The 18,111-nt window shown below is 41.8% G+C and overlaps 2 protein-coding genes and 2 non-coding genes across 6 annotated transcripts; 3 read left to right on the forward strand and 1 right to left on the reverse strand.

Annotated features, from left to right (window-relative positions):
• The first annotated feature begins 248 nt into the window (after window positions 1-248).
• Window positions 249-4,121, forward strand: tha1 (threonine aldolase 1). The gene is made up of 8 exons (XM_070927452.1): window positions 249-540; window positions 810-893; window positions 971-1,059; window positions 1,148-1,333; window positions 1,506-1,643; window positions 1,742-1,934; window positions 2,033-2,340; window positions 3,969-4,121. Exons 1-8 carry the CDS (start codon window positions 252-254, stop codon window positions 4,119-4,121), a joined length of 1,440 nt encoding a protein of 479 aa, XP_070783553.1. The 5' UTR covers window positions 249-251.
• Window positions 2,952-3,033, reverse strand: trnal-uag (transfer RNA leucine (anticodon UAG)). Its single transcript has one exon. It is a non-coding gene; the product is annotated as a tRNA-Leu (tRNA).
• eef2k (eukaryotic elongation factor 2 kinase) lies at window positions 4,051-16,996 on the forward strand. Of its 3 annotated transcripts, XM_070927013.1 has the most exons (20): window positions 4,051-4,229; window positions 4,887-5,147; window positions 5,761-5,820; window positions 7,272-7,372; window positions 9,761-9,821; window positions 9,941-9,978; window positions 10,779-10,950; window positions 11,695-11,844; window positions 11,933-12,065; window positions 12,169-12,296; window positions 12,493-12,712; window positions 12,815-12,879; window positions 13,642-13,719; window positions 14,140-14,196; window positions 14,378-14,443; window positions 15,065-15,196; window positions 15,625-15,813; window positions 15,904-16,028; window positions 16,219-16,397; window positions 16,499-16,996. In XM_070927013.1, exons 2-20 carry the CDS (start codon window positions 4,896-4,898, stop codon window positions 16,606-16,608), a joined length of 2,316 nt encoding a protein of 771 aa, XP_070783114.1. In that variant the 5' UTR covers window positions 4,051-4,229; window positions 4,887-4,895; the 3' UTR covers window positions 16,609-16,996. The 3 variants fall into 3 exon arrangements, with proteins under 3 accessions (XP_070783114.1, XP_070783115.1, XP_070783116.1); XM_070927014.1 differs by lacking the exon at window positions 14,378-14,443; XM_070927015.1 differs by lacking the exons at window positions 14,140-14,196; window positions 14,378-14,443.
• An 837-nt stretch (window positions 16,997-17,833) lies between these two features.
• On the forward strand, window positions 17,834-17,915 carry trnal-aag (transfer RNA leucine (anticodon AAG)). Its single transcript has one exon. It is a non-coding gene; the product is annotated as a tRNA-Leu (tRNA).
• Window positions 17,916-18,111: the final 196 nt, after the last annotated feature.

Here is an 18,111-nt window from a genome sequence, read left to right on the forward strand (position 1 = left end):
TATAATTCCATGGATTATGTTACCAATAAGGCTACAGTTTTGATGAAGTATCAAGTAACAGGAGTTTTACATTATGTAGTATAATTAGCTTTGTTGTGATAATGGCGCCACCTTGAGGTCCACACTGCTCTGTGCATGTGGGCTGATAGGTCATCCATTAACTTTCCTTGCAATGATTATGGATTACAACTAACCGATCCAAAGTTCAACACAGAAACAGCGCCAATGACAATGATTAAACGAGGAGCATCATGTCTTTGACAACATTTTCCTGCAGGGTTTTGTTTAAATATTTGAAAGTCGCTTCAAGAAAACCGCTCAGTGCACGAGATGCAGGCGCCGCCGTGCTGGGCCGGAGCTCCACGCGGGGCTATTACAACGCCGGGAAACCCAGGTACGAAGGACCGGGCGTGGCGGCCCACGTCCGGGTGGTGGACCTCCGCAGCGACACGGTGACCAAGCCCGGGCCGGGGATGCGGCAGGCAATGGCGGAGGCCGAGGTCGGGGATGACGTGATGGGTGAAGACCCGACAGTTAACGGTTAGAGCCGAAGCGCAGTGATTCTTACATTGTACTGAACAAGGAGAGGAACTAACTTCTTAATGAGTAGTTGAAAAGTAGTCTTTGTAAATAAGTCTTTCCTGATTCTAATTAGATAGTCACTGAACAGGTTTGTAATGCTTTGTTTTTCATCTGCATAGTGTTGAAGACATGATTAACTATTCAACAGCTGCTAAATGGTACATCACCAATAATCATTAATTGCATACTATGGAGATACGCATATTCGTTACTATTTTTGTCTGCAGAGTTACAGAAAATTGCAGCTGATATGTTTCGGATGGAGGCCGCGCTGTTCGTTCCCACAGGAACCATGAGTAATCTCATCGCAGGTGAGCTGTGCATATATTGTCTGAATCAATATTTTTTATGAGAATGAGCATAAACGTGCACGCATTTCACTATGCAGTGATGGTGCACTGCAGGGAGCGGGGCGACGAGATGATTGTGGGCGATCTGTCCCATTTACACATCTATGAGCAAGGAGGGAGCGCCCAGGTGAGTGTACCAGAGACACCTGTGGGGTGGACACCTCTTTCGTCATCATCTGCAGTGCATTCAATGTGTTTTTTGTGTGTTGACACAGCTGGCTGGTGTCCACGCCACCACGGTGACCGTCCTCCCCGATGGAACATTTGACTTGGAGCAGCTGGAATCTAAGATCCGCCATGGTTACCCCGACCCCCACTACCCCCGCTCACGCCTCATATGTGTGGAGAACACACACAACATACAGGGAGGACGTGTGCTGCCTCTGAACTTCCTGCAGGAGGTGATGTGTTTTCATCTTGTGGTGCTTCTTAGCAAAGCTCATGCTGATAGAAAAACTATTATATGTCAATGTGTGAAAGCAGCTGTGATACTTACCTTACTGCGACAGAAGGGAGAATCCTGCAGCTCTCACAGGTTTGATCATCTTTGGATGGTTTGTTTCTGTCTCCAAGGTTCGTGCTTTAGCTGACAAATATGGTCTGTCAGTTCACATGGATGGAGCCAGGGTGATGAACGCTGCTGTGGCCCAGGGGGTGCCTCCATCCACCATCCTGCAGCACACACACACCGTCAGCGTGTGCCTTTCCAAGGTGGGACTGCAAAACATGAACACACACAGAATGGACCAGGACATACTTCTTCATACTATAAAACTAAAAAGTCAAATTCACATTATGGTGTGTAACAGGGTTTGGGTGCACCCGTGGGAACCATGCTGGCTGGACCCCAAGACTTCATATCCCAGGCAGTACGGTGCCGTAAAGCCCTGGGTGGGGGGATGCGGCAGGCTGGTGTACTAGCAGCAGCTGGAAAACTGTCTTTACTAGAGATGGTAGGAAGACTGGAAGAGGATCACCGCAATGCAAAAACCTTTGCTCAAGGTGAGTGGCTCATATTTTTGTCTATGAAAGCGAAATAATTAACTGTCTGCCATTGTAGTCCTGCTCCTAACTTCTTCTTGTGTCTTCACCTCTCCCAGCTCTGCTCGACTGTGACCCTCCTCTATTCGCTGTAGACATGGCTGCCGTGGAGACAAACATCTTGCGTTTCCGTCTGCAGGAGCCCAGTTTAAGTCCCTCTGAGTTCTGTGCCCGCATGGGTCAGGTTAACGAGGGAGAGGAGGCTGCACTGGGAAAGGGGATACAGGTTCTCATGTACCCCCATTTTGGAAATTCAGTACGGGCTGTATGGCATCTTGGCATATCCCCCGAAGATACCAAGCTGGCCATCCAGAAAATGCAATTTGTGGCTTCTCAGTACTTAAAGGAAAACCTCACCCCAAGATGTGTAGTCTAATCACTAGGACTGATCATAGAAAATGTAAAGACTAAACTAGAAAAAAACTGAAAGATGTCTTTGGGACAAATACAACTGGAGTCACTTTGGGTAGCGAATGTCTTAATAATAATATTAATTTAAATTTTCTTTTTTTGCAATTAAATTAATTAAAATTAATGAATCACTGTCCTTTGTCAAAGTTTGTTTCATTTTGTAGTATTTGTGGTGTATATTGTATTAGAAAAGCTGTTTTATTAATCTCAACCTCTTACTATGAGCGACATGGTCTAACATGAACAAAGTTAGAACAGCTTTGGTTATTTCTATTGAGAGGGCTCTGTTGCAACAGGGTGATGTCTCATATTTTGTTTATAGTTGCTTACTTATTTAGTCATGAAAATGTAGTTATAGAGAAGGGGCTTTACAATGCAGTAACCACACAGCCACAAGATGGCACTGCTGTATCAGTCAACGCTATATAGTGCTTTTAGGTAGTAGCCAACAAGAGGAAAATCCGATGTGTTTTTTTCTAGCTTGTAAACCTTTAACCTAAGTCTATTCAGGGTTATATGTTTACATTGTGTGTTTATCGCCAGTATTTTATGAAATATAAAACATTCTGGCAGCGGTGGGATTCGAACCCACGCCATCGAAATGACTGGAGCCTAAATCCAGCGCCTTAGACCACTCGGCCACGCTACCTCATTCCGTACCACTAGCAGACCAAACAACTTATACGATCTAAAGTAAAACTGCATTATTTTGCTGTTTAAGTGACTGTCACTAAATACTACTAATACCGATTAGCTGTGTTCTTGCTACACGTTTAAAATAGACTTTAGAATTTATCTACGGAGGCCTGAAGGGGAAACGTAACGTTAATGTTGGTGTTTTTGATACTAATGACAGCTAAATAATGTAACTGAGATTCCAACTTTCACTTCATTAATCCCAGCCCAACGTTAACGTAGCTAAATTTACCTATTGGCGGGATGTAACATAGCCACAATTTACAAACTCAATGGCAATGGTTACACAGAAACACGGGTAAGTACTAACTACTACTACTACTACTAACGTCGTACCACAACCACAAAGTTGGTACGTCAGGCAACTGCCTCGCGCGAGTATAAACAAGTAACTTTACGTTTCTATTCATTCGCTACACTCCTATTCCTATTTCTGGATAGATTGACATTAGCTAGCATGAACTAATTTACCAAATTTAATTCCGTAGACCTACTGCAGGTAAATAAGTTAGCTTAGCGGCTTTGTTTGCATTAAGTTATGTTACACGACACTTGAATAGCAAGCGCACAACTTAGCTTAGCTTCCGACTGTTTAGCTAGTTATAATTTACCCAGTGCTGCTTTAAAATGCTCTTCCGTAGTCGTAACTACCTTTTTCGCGCGTTCCGGCTTTGAAATAACAACACGGACCAATTTTACTTTATTTGTCATATATTACATTTGCTGTTTACAGCTTTTAATACAAAGTGTTAAAAACTAGTGGAATTAACTGTTAGTCTGAAATGACATGACTTGACTTGACATGCATCCTTGGAAGTCGTTTTACATCTCGATAGACTCCTCTACCACATATGTCTACAACATTTCCGATAGCCATGAACGTAGCAGGACGCAGGGGCGTGGCTGTCAGAGAACAGTGTGCTACGTGCAGAGGGCCCACGTCGCCGTGGTGGACTGTACAAGAACTACAGCCCGCTGACAGACACGTCCCCGGACCTTCAGGCTACATTGGAGAACCAGGACCGACCCGGTCTGGTCTAGGAGGATATTTAAACTGCAGCACTGCGATCCAGTCTGTTTAGCTTCCGACTGAAACTGTGAGACGGAAGAAGACCGAGGTGACTGGCTACACTGTCACAGTCTGTCAGGGTAAAGTGATTCTTACTAATTCTTGCCTCCGGTTATAAGGTTGGTTGCTTATTTAATTCGAGCATCTGACAGCAGGTGACAATAGACCATAGACTTTTAAAAAAAAAGTATTGCAGCATGCTGTAACATAATGTACTACATGCATGGTTGCTGCTGCATGATTTCTATGAGAACCCATTGTATCAGCAGGAGCAGAAACTTTATGTATCGTGCTTTGGTCTGCATTCCTTTCCACCAGACAGCGGTTACTTTAAAGCTTTAAAAATCTGCACACACAATTACCTTTGATTACAGTGGAATTGATTGGTACATACAGTTGCTGAATAACATCTACAGATGTAATGAGCTAAATTGCTTTTGCATGCTGATAAATTTATTGCTTAAATCCACATGAAATATGTGTATATTTTGATTGACTTTAGTTTTATGCATATGATGGAGATAGCATGGTGCAGCTATAGATAACACAGACAACTCTCTCGGATTTGGCACGAGATACACAGTTGTGCAGCCATGATGCAGGGTTGTTGTGAACACGTACTGACATGGCTGCCACTGATACAGACTGTCTTTATGTGGCTCTACTTTCCACTCGCTGCACGTGGCTGCTCTCTCAGTTCACTCACACACCTGTCTCCTCTCTTGTCAACACAACAGCAGACCATCATGGAGGATGACTTGATGTTCCGCATGGAGGAGGAGGAGGGCAGCGCCAAGAGACCCCCTGTTCAAAGAAGTGCCCCCAGTCAGCGGGCCTCTTCACTTAGTGACGCCAACGCCAGTGATGACGATGATGAAGACCACTTCATATGCCCGATCCTGGACGACTCTGCCAAAGAAATCTGCCACTACCTGAAGAATCTAGTTTACAGCCGGCAGCTATCAAACTCTCTTCCTAAGACCAACTTTGTGTTTAAGGTGAGCTGTTGCCCTGGCAATATGATGCAAGGTGCATGACCAGAGATGATAGCCAAATGGACAGTAAAGGGGAAAAGTACCAGAAAATGTTGAAATCAAGTGCTTGTTTGTATTTAGTGTGTTGTGCTCATGCATCATCATAAATACTCAGTTTAGAGTTCTGCAATTTTCTGCAAGAACAGCTCTTTGCCTTATAAGGAGAGATGATCTGTGCACGCCTGCACACGCTACTAGTATGTGTGCTATTTGTATGTATGTGTATATATGTTTGTTTTAGTGGAGAACTGTTCAGTCACCTCTTAACCGTACTCTCTCTAAAGAACAGGAAGTACCAGAGAGTGGTTTTCACCTCATGTGATCATGGTTGCATGGAAACACGTCTCTCACAGCTACATAAGGGCTTAATTCAGTGCAGAATGCTCTTTATCAGAGCCACTGTGCACCAGCCAACTGCTGGAATGAATGGCCTTTTTAGTTCTTGTGTAGCGTTGTTGTTCAAAGCATTAAGGCAAATACGTTTTTTGAAATATTTGAGGATGCTATGTGAATGTTAGACATTTTCTTTTATGTTTGTTGATGAAAAGCCGTCCATTTTCTTCACCTTTCTGCATAGAACGAAACAGAAACAGTGGCAGAACCTCGGTCGTACAAGGTTTTGTCTGAGAGCGCACGGGTACGTTACAGATCAAGTTATATATCTTTCGTCTCTCCCTGTTCACCAGTGACCATCTCCGCCTCCCATCTCCCTAATCCACACTGTAATTTACTGTCCTTTTCCACCTATTCTCGTTTGTGTATCCTAATCAATGCATCCTCCCCTTCCTTCTCTCCTGTACTTAATTTAATTAATCTGCTCCAACAAACACCAGGAATGTTATATTGTTATTTTGCAAAACTACACTGAAAAAATGTCATCTTTCTTGAGCGAACGTGCAAATTCTTTTGTCTTTTTAATTGTTGTTTTGGTTTCAGAAAGCTATTTTTTTATCATAGGTGCTGCAGCTCAAAAACTGGTTTCAGAAAATGACAAAAATTCGAGAAAGAAATTGTAGTTAAAAATGTATCTTGAGCACCTCTGTGCATTTCAGTACCATACCGGGCTTTGCCATTTGATCCCGAAGCCTTGTGACAAGAATCAAACACGTCCTCCTGCAGGAGAACGAGGCCTGACGTAAGACGTCAGGCCGTCTGCTTCTTGTCACAAACAGACGGGACGCTCGATCAGTTAAAAACACAACCCTTCATATTTCTCTGTAAATCCTTGGCTCTAAATATAAACATGTCCAGAGAGCCTGCTGTACAGTGACCAGTGGTATACGAGGGAGACGTGCTGCTGTGCAGTACTGGATGGGTCAGGGTTTTGGTTACTGGAGCAGGTTTTGATTACAAGTGACACTTGATTCATGGTTCCTACTAGGAAAGTTATTTTTTGAAAATGGCACAACTGCAGATGGCCATGAGACATCACATGGTGGTCACATTCATTTTGAGGTAGCAGTAAATTATTTAAGTTATTATGGAATAGGAGACCTTGGTTGACTCCCACTTACTACATTTAGTGTGACGCCTGCCTCATACTAGAAACCTATGTACTATTTCATGATCAATTCATTAATTAGTTAGATTTCCATGTCATTTTAATGATTGTGTGCTTCCTTCATGGTTTTTCCTTCCTGGCTTTTCCTTCCTTCCTTCCTGATTTGCACGCTGTTACAACAAACTAAGAAGCGTCATCTTTAGGACATGATCTAGTTTACATTGGTGTGTCCCTGTTGATAAATGATCTGCATTGTTGGGTTCCCTAGCCCTAAGCTGATTAAAGACAAATACTTTGAAGAATGAGGGGGAGCTGTTCAATGCAGAAACTAAAATTTAATTTGCTCAATTCGTGAGCACAATACAGCTACTTAGAGGGAGAAAGTGACTGTGTTGTGCAGAAAGAGCACAAAAAAGGCTTGGAATTGCCATTATTGTTTAATTAAATTGCATGCTTTCTGCATTGAGCAGCTTCCCCTCTTTCTTCTAGATGTTCTAGCGAACCTTTTGGGGAAAGTGACTTTTCCATTCTTTTTGCATGAAAAAAAATACTACCAGCTAATAAGTCGTGTTTGTTCATTGTGACAGGAGGCATGGAAACATGCGATTGAAAAGGCCAAAGCCATGCCCGACCCCTGGGCACAGTTTCATCTGGAGGACATCAAGACTGAACCCTGCATTCGTTACAGGTATGATGAATAACTTTGTGTGGCTGTGACTCAACAGCGGAAATACTTTACTTAAACTACTATGAAGTTGATTTTGCAAACTGTTTCAATATCTGTCTCTTTAGTGGCTAAATGCTCCAGGATGTTCACCAGCTAGTCATTAACTTTGTCTGTCTGCCGTTTGGTGCTGGGCAGGTAGCATCCAATGGGTTTATCAGAGGTTTTTTCACTGAAACTAGCTGCCTGCTGTGGCCAAAAACAACGCTGATGAGAACAGAGAGACAGAAACGAAATAACTAAGTTTCAGGCTGGAAAGCCAAAACAATTAGCTGAAAGACGCTAAAACATGCTAGTGCTAAAAGCTAGGAGGAACTGCAGTCATGTGATAATTCTTGTGCTTTCATCACTACGAGGGACCACATCCACATTAAACATAGTCATCTCACCCACTGTTGATATAGAAATATTGATAAGACTATCTTTAAAGTATTGAGATGCAACTTATTTCAGTATCAGTCGACACTGAGAGACTCCCACATTGATATTAGCCTGCACCAGTCTTGAAGTGGCAGCATGTTTCACAGTTGGCTCATATCTCGGTCAGTGGTGCTAATCTTGAACTGTTGACAAACATTACCTCCCCTTCACTGGGCACATTAAGCATTGACGCCCTTTTGCCCATCCAGTTTCTTTTTTTATCTCATACTGTAGGTGGGACACACCCAGATATTATGACCAACTTAGCAGCTACATAAACGTACACACTTCTTACGTGTGAGTTCTCAGATATTTGCAGCGTTATATTAAGGCAGAGACACAACTGAATGGGTGTGGACAAAAAAGTAGGATGAAAAGGAATTCCTTTTCTTGTGTGTGTGTATTAGGCCTGTTGCATAACATACAGGGCTGTGACCTGACTACAGAGAGAGAAGGGATTGTCAGGAGCTGGGATTTGCCCTGGTGTTCTCTTTTCATGTGCTAATTTTACCCACATGTAACCTCACTCCTCCTTCCCTCTCTTAAGCCCCCCTGTAGTATGAATGTCATGGTACACTGCGTGCCCAGGCTGAAACGGTTTGTTGGCAGAAAAGAGCGAATATTAGATTTTGGATGGGGAATAGAGCGCTGTTCTTTGAGGGGAGGAGGGAATCTTAGTACTGAGTTTCTAGTTGAAAGGCACTCAGCTTTTAGCTGTGAAGACTTGCAGCTGCACCTACAGTTCATGCTGTATTCATTAACTCAGGACACACACCCTGCCAAGCCAAACAGACACACTGACCCAGACATACAGTGTGTACACATACACATTGACTGTATGCGTTCTTCCCTGACTACATTAATTCCCAAATAATCCACATATCCTCAAGTCCAAAAAGAAAAAAGACAAAAAGGCAAAATATCTTTGGAGAGGACACGCACAACCTTTCTGTTTCATTCTTCTCTCCTTGTTGTTTTTCCGCAGAGAGGAAACTAGATGCTTTATGTGCCTCCATGATAACAATTGATAATGGGCTGTCGACAGACAAACTCCTTCACGGAGGTCAAAGAGTAACTTGGCTAACGTGATCGAGACTGGAGTGTTTATGCCCTCTTTTAGCAACTGAAGTAGACTGATAGGAGACAAAAGAGTCCTGGCAGCCAGCTCAGTGTTGTAGACCATCTGGTGTGAGTGATTTGTAATGTAACAGGTGTAAAGCAAAAACAAGTGCCATTTTCTCCTCGCAGAGTCACAAGGTCTGTAAATAAAAGACCCACAGAGTGTCTCCCAGCCGCTCTGCTTGGAAGAGACGCTGTTTTACAGAGCTGATGTAACTAAAGATTATTTTGATTGTCAATTTATCTCTTATTTTGGTTTTTCTTCAATTAATCTTTAGTCTATAGAAAGTCTGAGAACAATGAAAAATTGCCATTACAATTTTCCCAGAGCCCAGGCTGACATCGTCACATGACTTGTTTTGTGCAGCCAACAGTCCAAAACCTAAAGATTACAGTGACATAAAACAATGCAACAAAACATCATAGTTAACCAAAGTTATTACAATTCATCCTGAAGGGAACATGAACGTCTGAACCAAATGTCATGGCAATCCATCAGATTAGTTGTTGAGACAAAACCACAAATGTCAATGTCATGGTGGCGCAGGAAATCACCAAAGTCAGTGGGATTTATCCTCAGGGGAACATGAATGTTTGTATATAATTTCATGGCAATCCATTCAATAGTTTATCAAAATGGTGGCCCAACCGACCGCCATCTCTAGAGACAAGTTACCAACATGGCTAAAAAAACCAATATGTGATCAGATAGATCTGATTTGATGTGGATTTAAAGAACATCCAACATTTTTAGAGCCATATTTGAGTGAGCATTATCAGTATTTTGACTTGTTTCACTGTCCCTCTTCGCAGGTATAATGCCATCACAGGAGAGTGGGCTCAAGACCAGGTCCACATGAAAATGGCTGCCCAGGTATGTCTGCTCTCTAGAGAAGGATTGTTTTGCCAATATGAAAAAGAACACATGTACTGGAGAGTCTTGCAGTTTCTTATCTCATGTCTAATTTATTTCCTCTGCCTGGTTTCTCACAGCCGTTTGGGAAAGGGGCCATGAGGGAGTGCTTCAGAACGTAAGTTGAAATATGTCTCTACATCAGTTCTCATCCAGCGGTTATTGGCCCTCATGTTCTAGTAACTGAGGCCTTCGTGTGTAAACAAAGCAGAGGGGTACGTCTCTCCTAGACTGTAGCCTATAAGTGGTGCAGGTCCACATTCCTCACATTTCTTGCTCCGACTCGGGAGGATAGCTGCTCAGTAGTTTCAGAGCCAAAGATGGTACTGTGAACATCACTCTGAAACCAGCTCAATACAGTCTTCATGATGGCACTGGGGATTTATCTTTATCTTTATTGATTCCCTGGATGTTAACTGTTTTGGGAAAAATATAATTTAAGCACGCTCCACTGTGTTTTGGCCTCTGCATGACTTTTCAGAATGGAAGAGAAAAGGGATAATAGTTTAATTGTTCATGGTTAATCCTCAGTTATGTGGGAAATGTAAAGAGAGGCATCCATCAACACCCACTTTTTGTTTTTTGCAGTATCTCACAGAAAACTTCCTCTCTGAACTCAGACTAAATGCAGAGTACAAAAATAAATCCCCAGCCTCTACAAGCCCAAACAAGTTAGATCCTAAAAAAAGAAAATCTCTACATCTGAAATGTGGTATGTTGTTCCTGTTGGATTTGTACATATGAGCGTTTGGAGCAGTTTTGTTTTGGATCCAGGGTCACTTTGGGTTCATCCCACATCAGTTCCAGTTGATGCTATGATCAAAAAGACTTTCTAGCATTCTAGCTGTGGGTGAATACATGTAAATATAAACACGACTGTAACATCTACTGTAACTCTTCTCTTTTTGTTACTTCCAGGAAGAAGTTGTCGAATTTCTCACACAGCAGCAACTGGAAGTCAGCATCTAATTATGTGTCCAAGCGTTACATGGAGACGGTGGACAGAGATGTTTACTTTGAGGACGTCAGGCTGCAGATGGAGGCCAAACTCTGGGGAGAGGAGTACAACCGCCACCGACCTCCCAAACAGGTACAAAAGAAACATGTACTAGTTAATGGGACAGTGATAATCCCTCGAAAGCACTTGGAGCACATGTCTGCACAATCCTGCAGGGCTGCAGCCAAAGATTATTTTCATTATCGATCAATTTGACTTCGCAGAGCCCAATGTTATGTCCTAAAATGTCTCATTTTGTCCGGCTGCAAGTCCAAAATCCAAAGATATTTCATTTACTATTATATACAGTATATATATTACAAAGAGAAGCAGCAAATCGTAGCCACTTATTTATGTCCCATTTTAATATTAAGAAATCCTTTATCCTGTAATTCCTGGATCCACACCTGCAGCCAGATCTGCACCAAAAACTAATCACTTGTTCCATCACCTTTCATTAAAATAGTTAACAGACAGACAAACTGAAAAACGTCATCTTTGTGGTGAATGTATTTATGCATACTGTAATATTCACACTATAAGCAAGGTAATATAAAGTCTACAATACATTGACTTTTATATGCAAATATTTCACTTTAGTATAGTCAATAGAAAGTCAATAGTTTGTCTTAATTTTTTTAATCCATTATATTTCTTTTTCTACTCCTTGTTTTTCACAAAGTTCTCAATGACTGAGGAGGTGTATGTGACGAATAAACCTTTGAATCCTTGAATCACTGTTCCGCTCTACATTGTGACGTCTGCGCCCTTTATTTGGGCGCTGAACAGCCTGCACTGCAAATGTGTGAGTGTTGTTTATCTCTTCCTGATTCTCAGGTGGACATCATGCAAATGTGTGTGGTGGAGATGACAGACAGACCAGGTAAACCTCTCTTCCACCTGGAACATTACATAGAGGGCAAGTACATCAAATACAACTCCAACTCTGGCTTCGTGAAGGACGACAACATCCGACTCACTCCACAGGTAAGCGATGCTGCCTTTTGGTATTAATACACATTCAGCTAATAATCACCTAATAATCCTCATTGATCACTCATTCTGTATCTACCAGGCCTTCAGTCACTTCACTTTCGAGCGATCCGGCCACCAGCTGATCGTTGTGGACATCCAAGGAGTCGGAGATCTCTACACTGACCCTCAGATCCACACAGAGAAGGGGACTGACTTTGGAGATGGAAATCTAGGTACAGTTTCCTTTCGATATTGACAAACTGCTGCTAGAAACTTGTGTGAAGTTTGGTTAGAAAGGATTCAAGGAGCTCCATCTTGATCATAACTGTGTTCCAGGTGTGCGAGGCATGGCGCTGTTCTTCCACTCCCACCTGTGTAACAAGATCTGCAAGAGTATGGGCCTGACGCCTTTTGACCTTTCCCCTGCAGAGAAGTCCCAGCTGGACTGCACCAACAAACTGCTTGTAATTTTAACATTTTAATAATAATAGATAAAATGTCAGCCAGGGCCAGAAATCAGCAGCAGGTCAGTGTTAAAAATAACCTTGAAAGTTCATAAAAATAAATAAATAAATAAATAAAAATGGGGAAAATGTCACGAAGAATTATATGTAAGATTTGTTGTTTTTGTCAAGAAAGATTCCTCTTGTTTGATTTCAGAAGTCAGCCCAGACGGTGCTGAGGGGCTGCGAGGAGCCCTGCGGTTCTCCTCGTGTTCGGACCATGTCAGGAAGCCGAGTACCTCCGCTGTTATCCCGCCTGTCGGAGACATCCTCTGCAGACGAGAGCATGAGCGACGTGGACTCAGTTCCCTGCTCCCCTCTCATCTTACCCTGCTCCCCGCTAGCTGCACATGGATCTATGGGCAAGTCCCCTATCGGTAGGTGCATGAACACATTAGTACATACTGCACCGTATATGTTGTGTTTTTAACCGTGGTGTCCTTATTGTAAATAGTTTTGTATTATTTCTACATTTTCAGGCTTATCTTTTGCTGGAATGTACGAATATGAAAGACTCAACAGTAACAACACAGGTGAACACAAGGTGAGCGATCAGTCAGTGAATGTGACTCCAAAAAGCACAGAAAAATGAAAGAAATATGTGTTGGAGTCATCTTCGTCTGTCACTTAAATACAGAAGCAACATATTCACTGTTAGGCACTCAGTGTCTTACCTCTCTATTTTTGATAATATGCATGTAGGTCAAATTGTCGACTGATCAGATATCAAAGGTCACAGTCAAAGGTGAATAAAAGGGTTAGTGTTGGCTGAAGCCTATAATACTACTAATAATAATAATAATATACTTCATTTATATGCACCTCTTTCAACAGTCACAAGGTGCGTTGCATAGTAAAACCAAGATCAAAGCAGTTCAGCACTATAATTAACTTAAATCAAGCAATGAAAAGTACAAAAAGAGGATAAAAAGCGTAAAATTAACAAATAAAACACATACTAGAACTGGACGATTAAAACTTTGGGATAGCGTTAATAAAAGATAGGATTTGAGAGGTGATTTAAAAAGTTTTGTCTCTTTGAATTTGTTAAAAGCCAAGCAGCTGCGATTTGAACCAGCTGTCTTTTGGTTTAACCCTGAATACAATTCATCACAAATAATCTGGATGTCATAATATAAAAGCATGAGTGACCTTTTCAGCGTCAGCGATGCGCCTCAGCTGGAGGGAAAATAATTGGACAACTCTAAGATGATGAGAAGTCACAAGTGGTCAGCTTTGAGCTGTACTCGCCTGCCACACGACTCACGAGTCACTTCACTGTTTTTGTTTTTATTTCTGTCTGTAGGAATCTGACAGCGGCGGCGACAGCGGCTACCCCAGCGAGAGGAGGAGTGAAGGCGACGTGAATGACCACGTGGACGGGGTAAAGATTTCCATTTGACTTTGGTTTGATTTTAATTTTGGCCAGGATTTAGTCTTTTTCAGAAGTCTGTCAAAAAGACACAGAGGAAGCCGTTAATTATTGAAGTAAACACACACACACATCCCTCAGTTAGCCTATAGATAAACAATGCCAAGAACTTTATTCGTGTATTTACTAAGTAGACATATTAAGTGGTAATATATTTTTGATATGTTATATTTCTACTGTCAAAATTAGATTTACAAGTAAATTTTTTGAGCCGAGTTTTGTTATATTTTTAGACACATACTCATAAACACATCCTCTTCTTCTTCTCTTGTTACTGTATGTAGTTCACTCTCTGTAGCTGTTAGTCTGTTAACATTTCCTCTTCTCCACATCAACTTTGACTGTTATAATGCATGTTGTATCATCACGTAGGCCCATCATCGCTACCAAAGACATTATTCTGAGTCGGACGAGGACAGTGTCAAACGGGTAAACAAACGTAGAGACAACACCATAATCATCGTCACCATAATCAAACAACCCTCCTCTAATTTTCCTCATCCTTGTCGTCCTTCACTTTGTCTTTTCCCCTGTTTTGCTTTAACCACGAAAGCCGTCCTTCACCTTTTTTCTAATTTAGCTCCCCCTGCTCTTTGTGTTCCCTCACTAGAGGAAGATGGTAGCTCCTCCAAGAGTCTCTGCAAACTTAAATTCATACAATTCTGACAACGAAGGGGTGATTATTTGCATGGAGGCTCGTGAGCCAGGTTTCCCTTTGCAGTGCTGTGCAGTCTTGTTGCTATGAAGCTTCATCAAGCATGATTCTCAAGATCTGAGCTGCTCGTTACACAAGCTGCTACTGTTTCCTGAAACAGTCTGAAAATGCAAAATACAAAGACATTATAAAAGGACATTTGGAACCGAAACACCATCTGCCTCTGTTTCACCAACTCCACCATCTTGCTAATGATTCTCACCATGATAACGTTGTGTGTGTGTGTGTGTGTGTGTGTGTGTGTGTGTGTGTGTGTGTGTGTGTGTGTGTGTGTGTGTGTGTGTGTGTGTGTGTGTGTGTGTGTGTGTGTGTGTGTGTGCGCTCCTGTTCCCATGCTTTACATGATTCACTGAGCGACAGGCCAACAGGGATGTACTCCTCCAGCTCTGAGCTCAGAGGCTGATCTGTGTCATTTATCAGTTCAAATCAAAGCAGACTCTTCTGGATGGGTGCACCCCTGAGAGTGTGATGTCTTTACTTGCACTTGATTTAGCTTCATCATGTTTCTGATTGTTATGGTGAAGAACAGGTTGTTTCATTCTTTCTCCTTCTTGTATATCTTGACTGCGTGTTTCTACTCAGCTGACAGAGGAGAAGTGGAGTTTCTACCATTCGTCTCGCGCTCACGTCCACCGACCCTCCTGTGTGGCCACTGAGGTGGAGCGACTCAACGCTCTGCTGCAGAAGAAGATTGGCCAGTCCATCCTCGGAAAGGTAAAACATCTGATTTGTTGATTTCATTTTCAATAAAGATGATAGATGTGGCAGGATTGAAATTAAGAAATAATGTTGTCTGAAGCTGCAAATACACTTTTAGATTATTGAAACAAAAACATAACATAACATAACATAACTACTGTTTTAGTCTTCACAATCAAAAAGGAGCACACTAGATGTTGGACGACTGGTAGTCTATTGCTGTGTCCTACATACTAATTATATACAGTATATGCTATATACTAATCTTTGCAGTACACTGTTTTAGCAGTTAGTATACAAGAAATCTACATACTTAGCGGTTTTATGCTAAATGTTACAACATGTTCGCCGTATGGGAGAAAAATATCATTCTGAAGATTTAAAACGTGTTTCTTTCTTTCCAAGATCTTGTCTTACCAACACATCTCTTTCCTCCTGCCCAGGTCCACCTGGCGATGGTGCGGTACCACGAAGCGGGTCGTTTCTGTGAGAAGGATGAGCAGTGGGATCAGGACTCGGCCATGCTCCACCTGGAGAGAGCTGCACTGTGTGGAGAGCTGGAGGCCATCGTAGCCTTGGGACAGTGCTGCCTGCAGCTGCCTCATCACATACTGCCAGATGTGGAGCTGGAGGTACCATTCAGTTCATTTATCCTATTCTCCCCTGCTGATTTGACTTTGGTTTGCACAGTATGTATTCTAACATCTTTGTGTTGTTGGCAGGATAATGCAGGAAACAGGATGAAAGGTTTTAAGTATCTGCTGCTGGCTGCTGAGGCTGGTGACAGATCTTCTATGATCATAGTGGCCAGAGCCTTTGATACTGGGATCAGTCTGTCAGCTGACAGGTCAGTGAAGGTGTTTTTAAAACCTTTAAACTGTGAAGAGTTGGACTTTAAGGCTGTGGATAAAGAAAAAAAAAAACCCTAGTCCAACAGTCATGATAATACTGCCCCCTAGTGGGCTTTTTATAGGTACTGTTTTTGATGCTGGAGGGTTTGTGCATTATTGTTTTTTTTTATTTTTTAAATTATCCAGAAAGCAGGACTGGGAAGAGGCGATTCACTGGTACGACAGTGTGTTGAACATGACAGACTACGACGAAGGGGGCGAGTTCGATGGGACGCAAGACGAGCCTCGATACCTGCTGCTGGCCAGAGAGGCCGAGATGTACCAAGTTGGAGGCTTCAAACTCACCGCAGACCCACAGAGAGCAGGTTCGACTCCATGCTGGTTTGACTCTCATTTAAAGCCATTCCTTGATGAAGATGATTGTCTCTCCCTCCATCCTAACCTCTCATACCTTGCCTCCCCACAGGTGACCTGTTTACAGAAGCAGCAGAAGCTGCCATGGCAGCTATGAAAGGTCGATTGGCTAACCAGTACTACATGAAAGCTGAAGAAGCCTGGGCGCTAATGGAGGAGTGATTCTGGATTCACATTTTCACATTCACAAAAGCCACGGGAGTTAATGTGTCTGACTGATAGCCAGGCCAGTTTACATATTTTATATTGCAGATTTTTTGCATATCGTGCTCTGCATGTGTGTGTGTGTGTGTGTGTGTGTGTTCAGCCCTCTAGGATCAAGTCTTTCTTTTCCTGACTCCTCTTTTCTCTAATTCCCCTTCTAATCTAATTACCTTTTGGCTAAGTTAATGTGGTTGTATGAAAGAGAAAGTCTGAAGAATCAAAACAAATAAAATGGTTTACTTACTTTGACCTAAACATTAACACATTTATGTTGGAAGAACATCTGTACAAAATGCTTGAAGCATAAAACTGTAAAATAAAGTTTGCATTGCTTTTTATGGGTAAACACTTGTCATTATTCCTTCCTGTTTTTTCTCTCCAGTAAACGAGTCTGTCATTAAAGGTCTGTAACTGAGCCTACATACTGTTTTTTCCCCCGCTGACTCCCTTTAAATAATAGCCAAATTTAAACTCTTCAGTATTACATTTGTAGACTGTAACAACAGGTAGCCCCCCATTACAAGATGCTACTTTACAGAAATGCAAATATACTATACTATATAAAACCCAATATGTTTTCTTTAATATGTCTTATTTGGCCATTTCTGCACAGAATAATTCCAAAATGCATTAAATGAAACTCAAGTACTTCCAGTAATGTAATACTAAATATACTATATACTCTTTTACAGTATATTGGTGGTAAGAAACTGAAAAGCAAAATCACATGGTTCCTCAGTTCTGGTTGGTATTTTTATCTCCATTTTATTTTAGATCAAATGTATCTGATGGATGTCTGATTTAAATGTGTGTTACGTTTGGTTTTGAATTTAGATTTAAATTTTACTCTGGATTATTGTCTCTCCGTGGATTACAATCAATACAACTTTCTGATTTACGGGGTATACAATGTGCAATATCGCATACACTGAACATTTTGAATTAACCATATACACTTACCTGAACTTGAATTATTGTATATATTAGATATTGTACATACAACCTTACCATTAACCATATTTATATATATATAAAAGTTATCCGCAGGTCAGTCCAGTTGTGATGACTGTGTGAAGAGTTTTCAACAGGGTTGAGAAACGCGTGTAACTAATCGTAAAAAACTGTAAAATAATTTATCCTAGTGTTGCATATTATAATATGATCCTGTAGAGGGCAGTAACAAGGTAGCGTGGCCGAGCGGTCTAAGGCGCTGGATTAAGGCTCCAGTCTCTTCGGGGGCGTGGGTTCGAATCCCACCGCTGCCAATATCTTTTCGTACACCGAGGTTCCCTGATATACTCATCATGATGAATAACACTGTACACTTCCTACATGAAACTCCACTGTGATCACGAACAGCATTCACAAGTAGTGAAAACAAACAATGAGAAAAGCTAACTGTATAGTGGAGTCGCTGTGCATTGTGGGCACAGGCTCCTCCCCACGTGTCCTGTGTGGAGT

This window comes from Enoplosus armatus, chromosome 20 (assembly GCF_043641665.1).
Source record: "Enoplosus armatus isolate fEnoArm2 chromosome 20, fEnoArm2.hap1, whole genome shotgun sequence".
In the NCBI taxonomy this organism is placed as follows: domain Eukaryota; kingdom Metazoa; phylum Chordata; class Actinopteri; order Centrarchiformes; family Enoplosidae; genus Enoplosus; species Enoplosus armatus.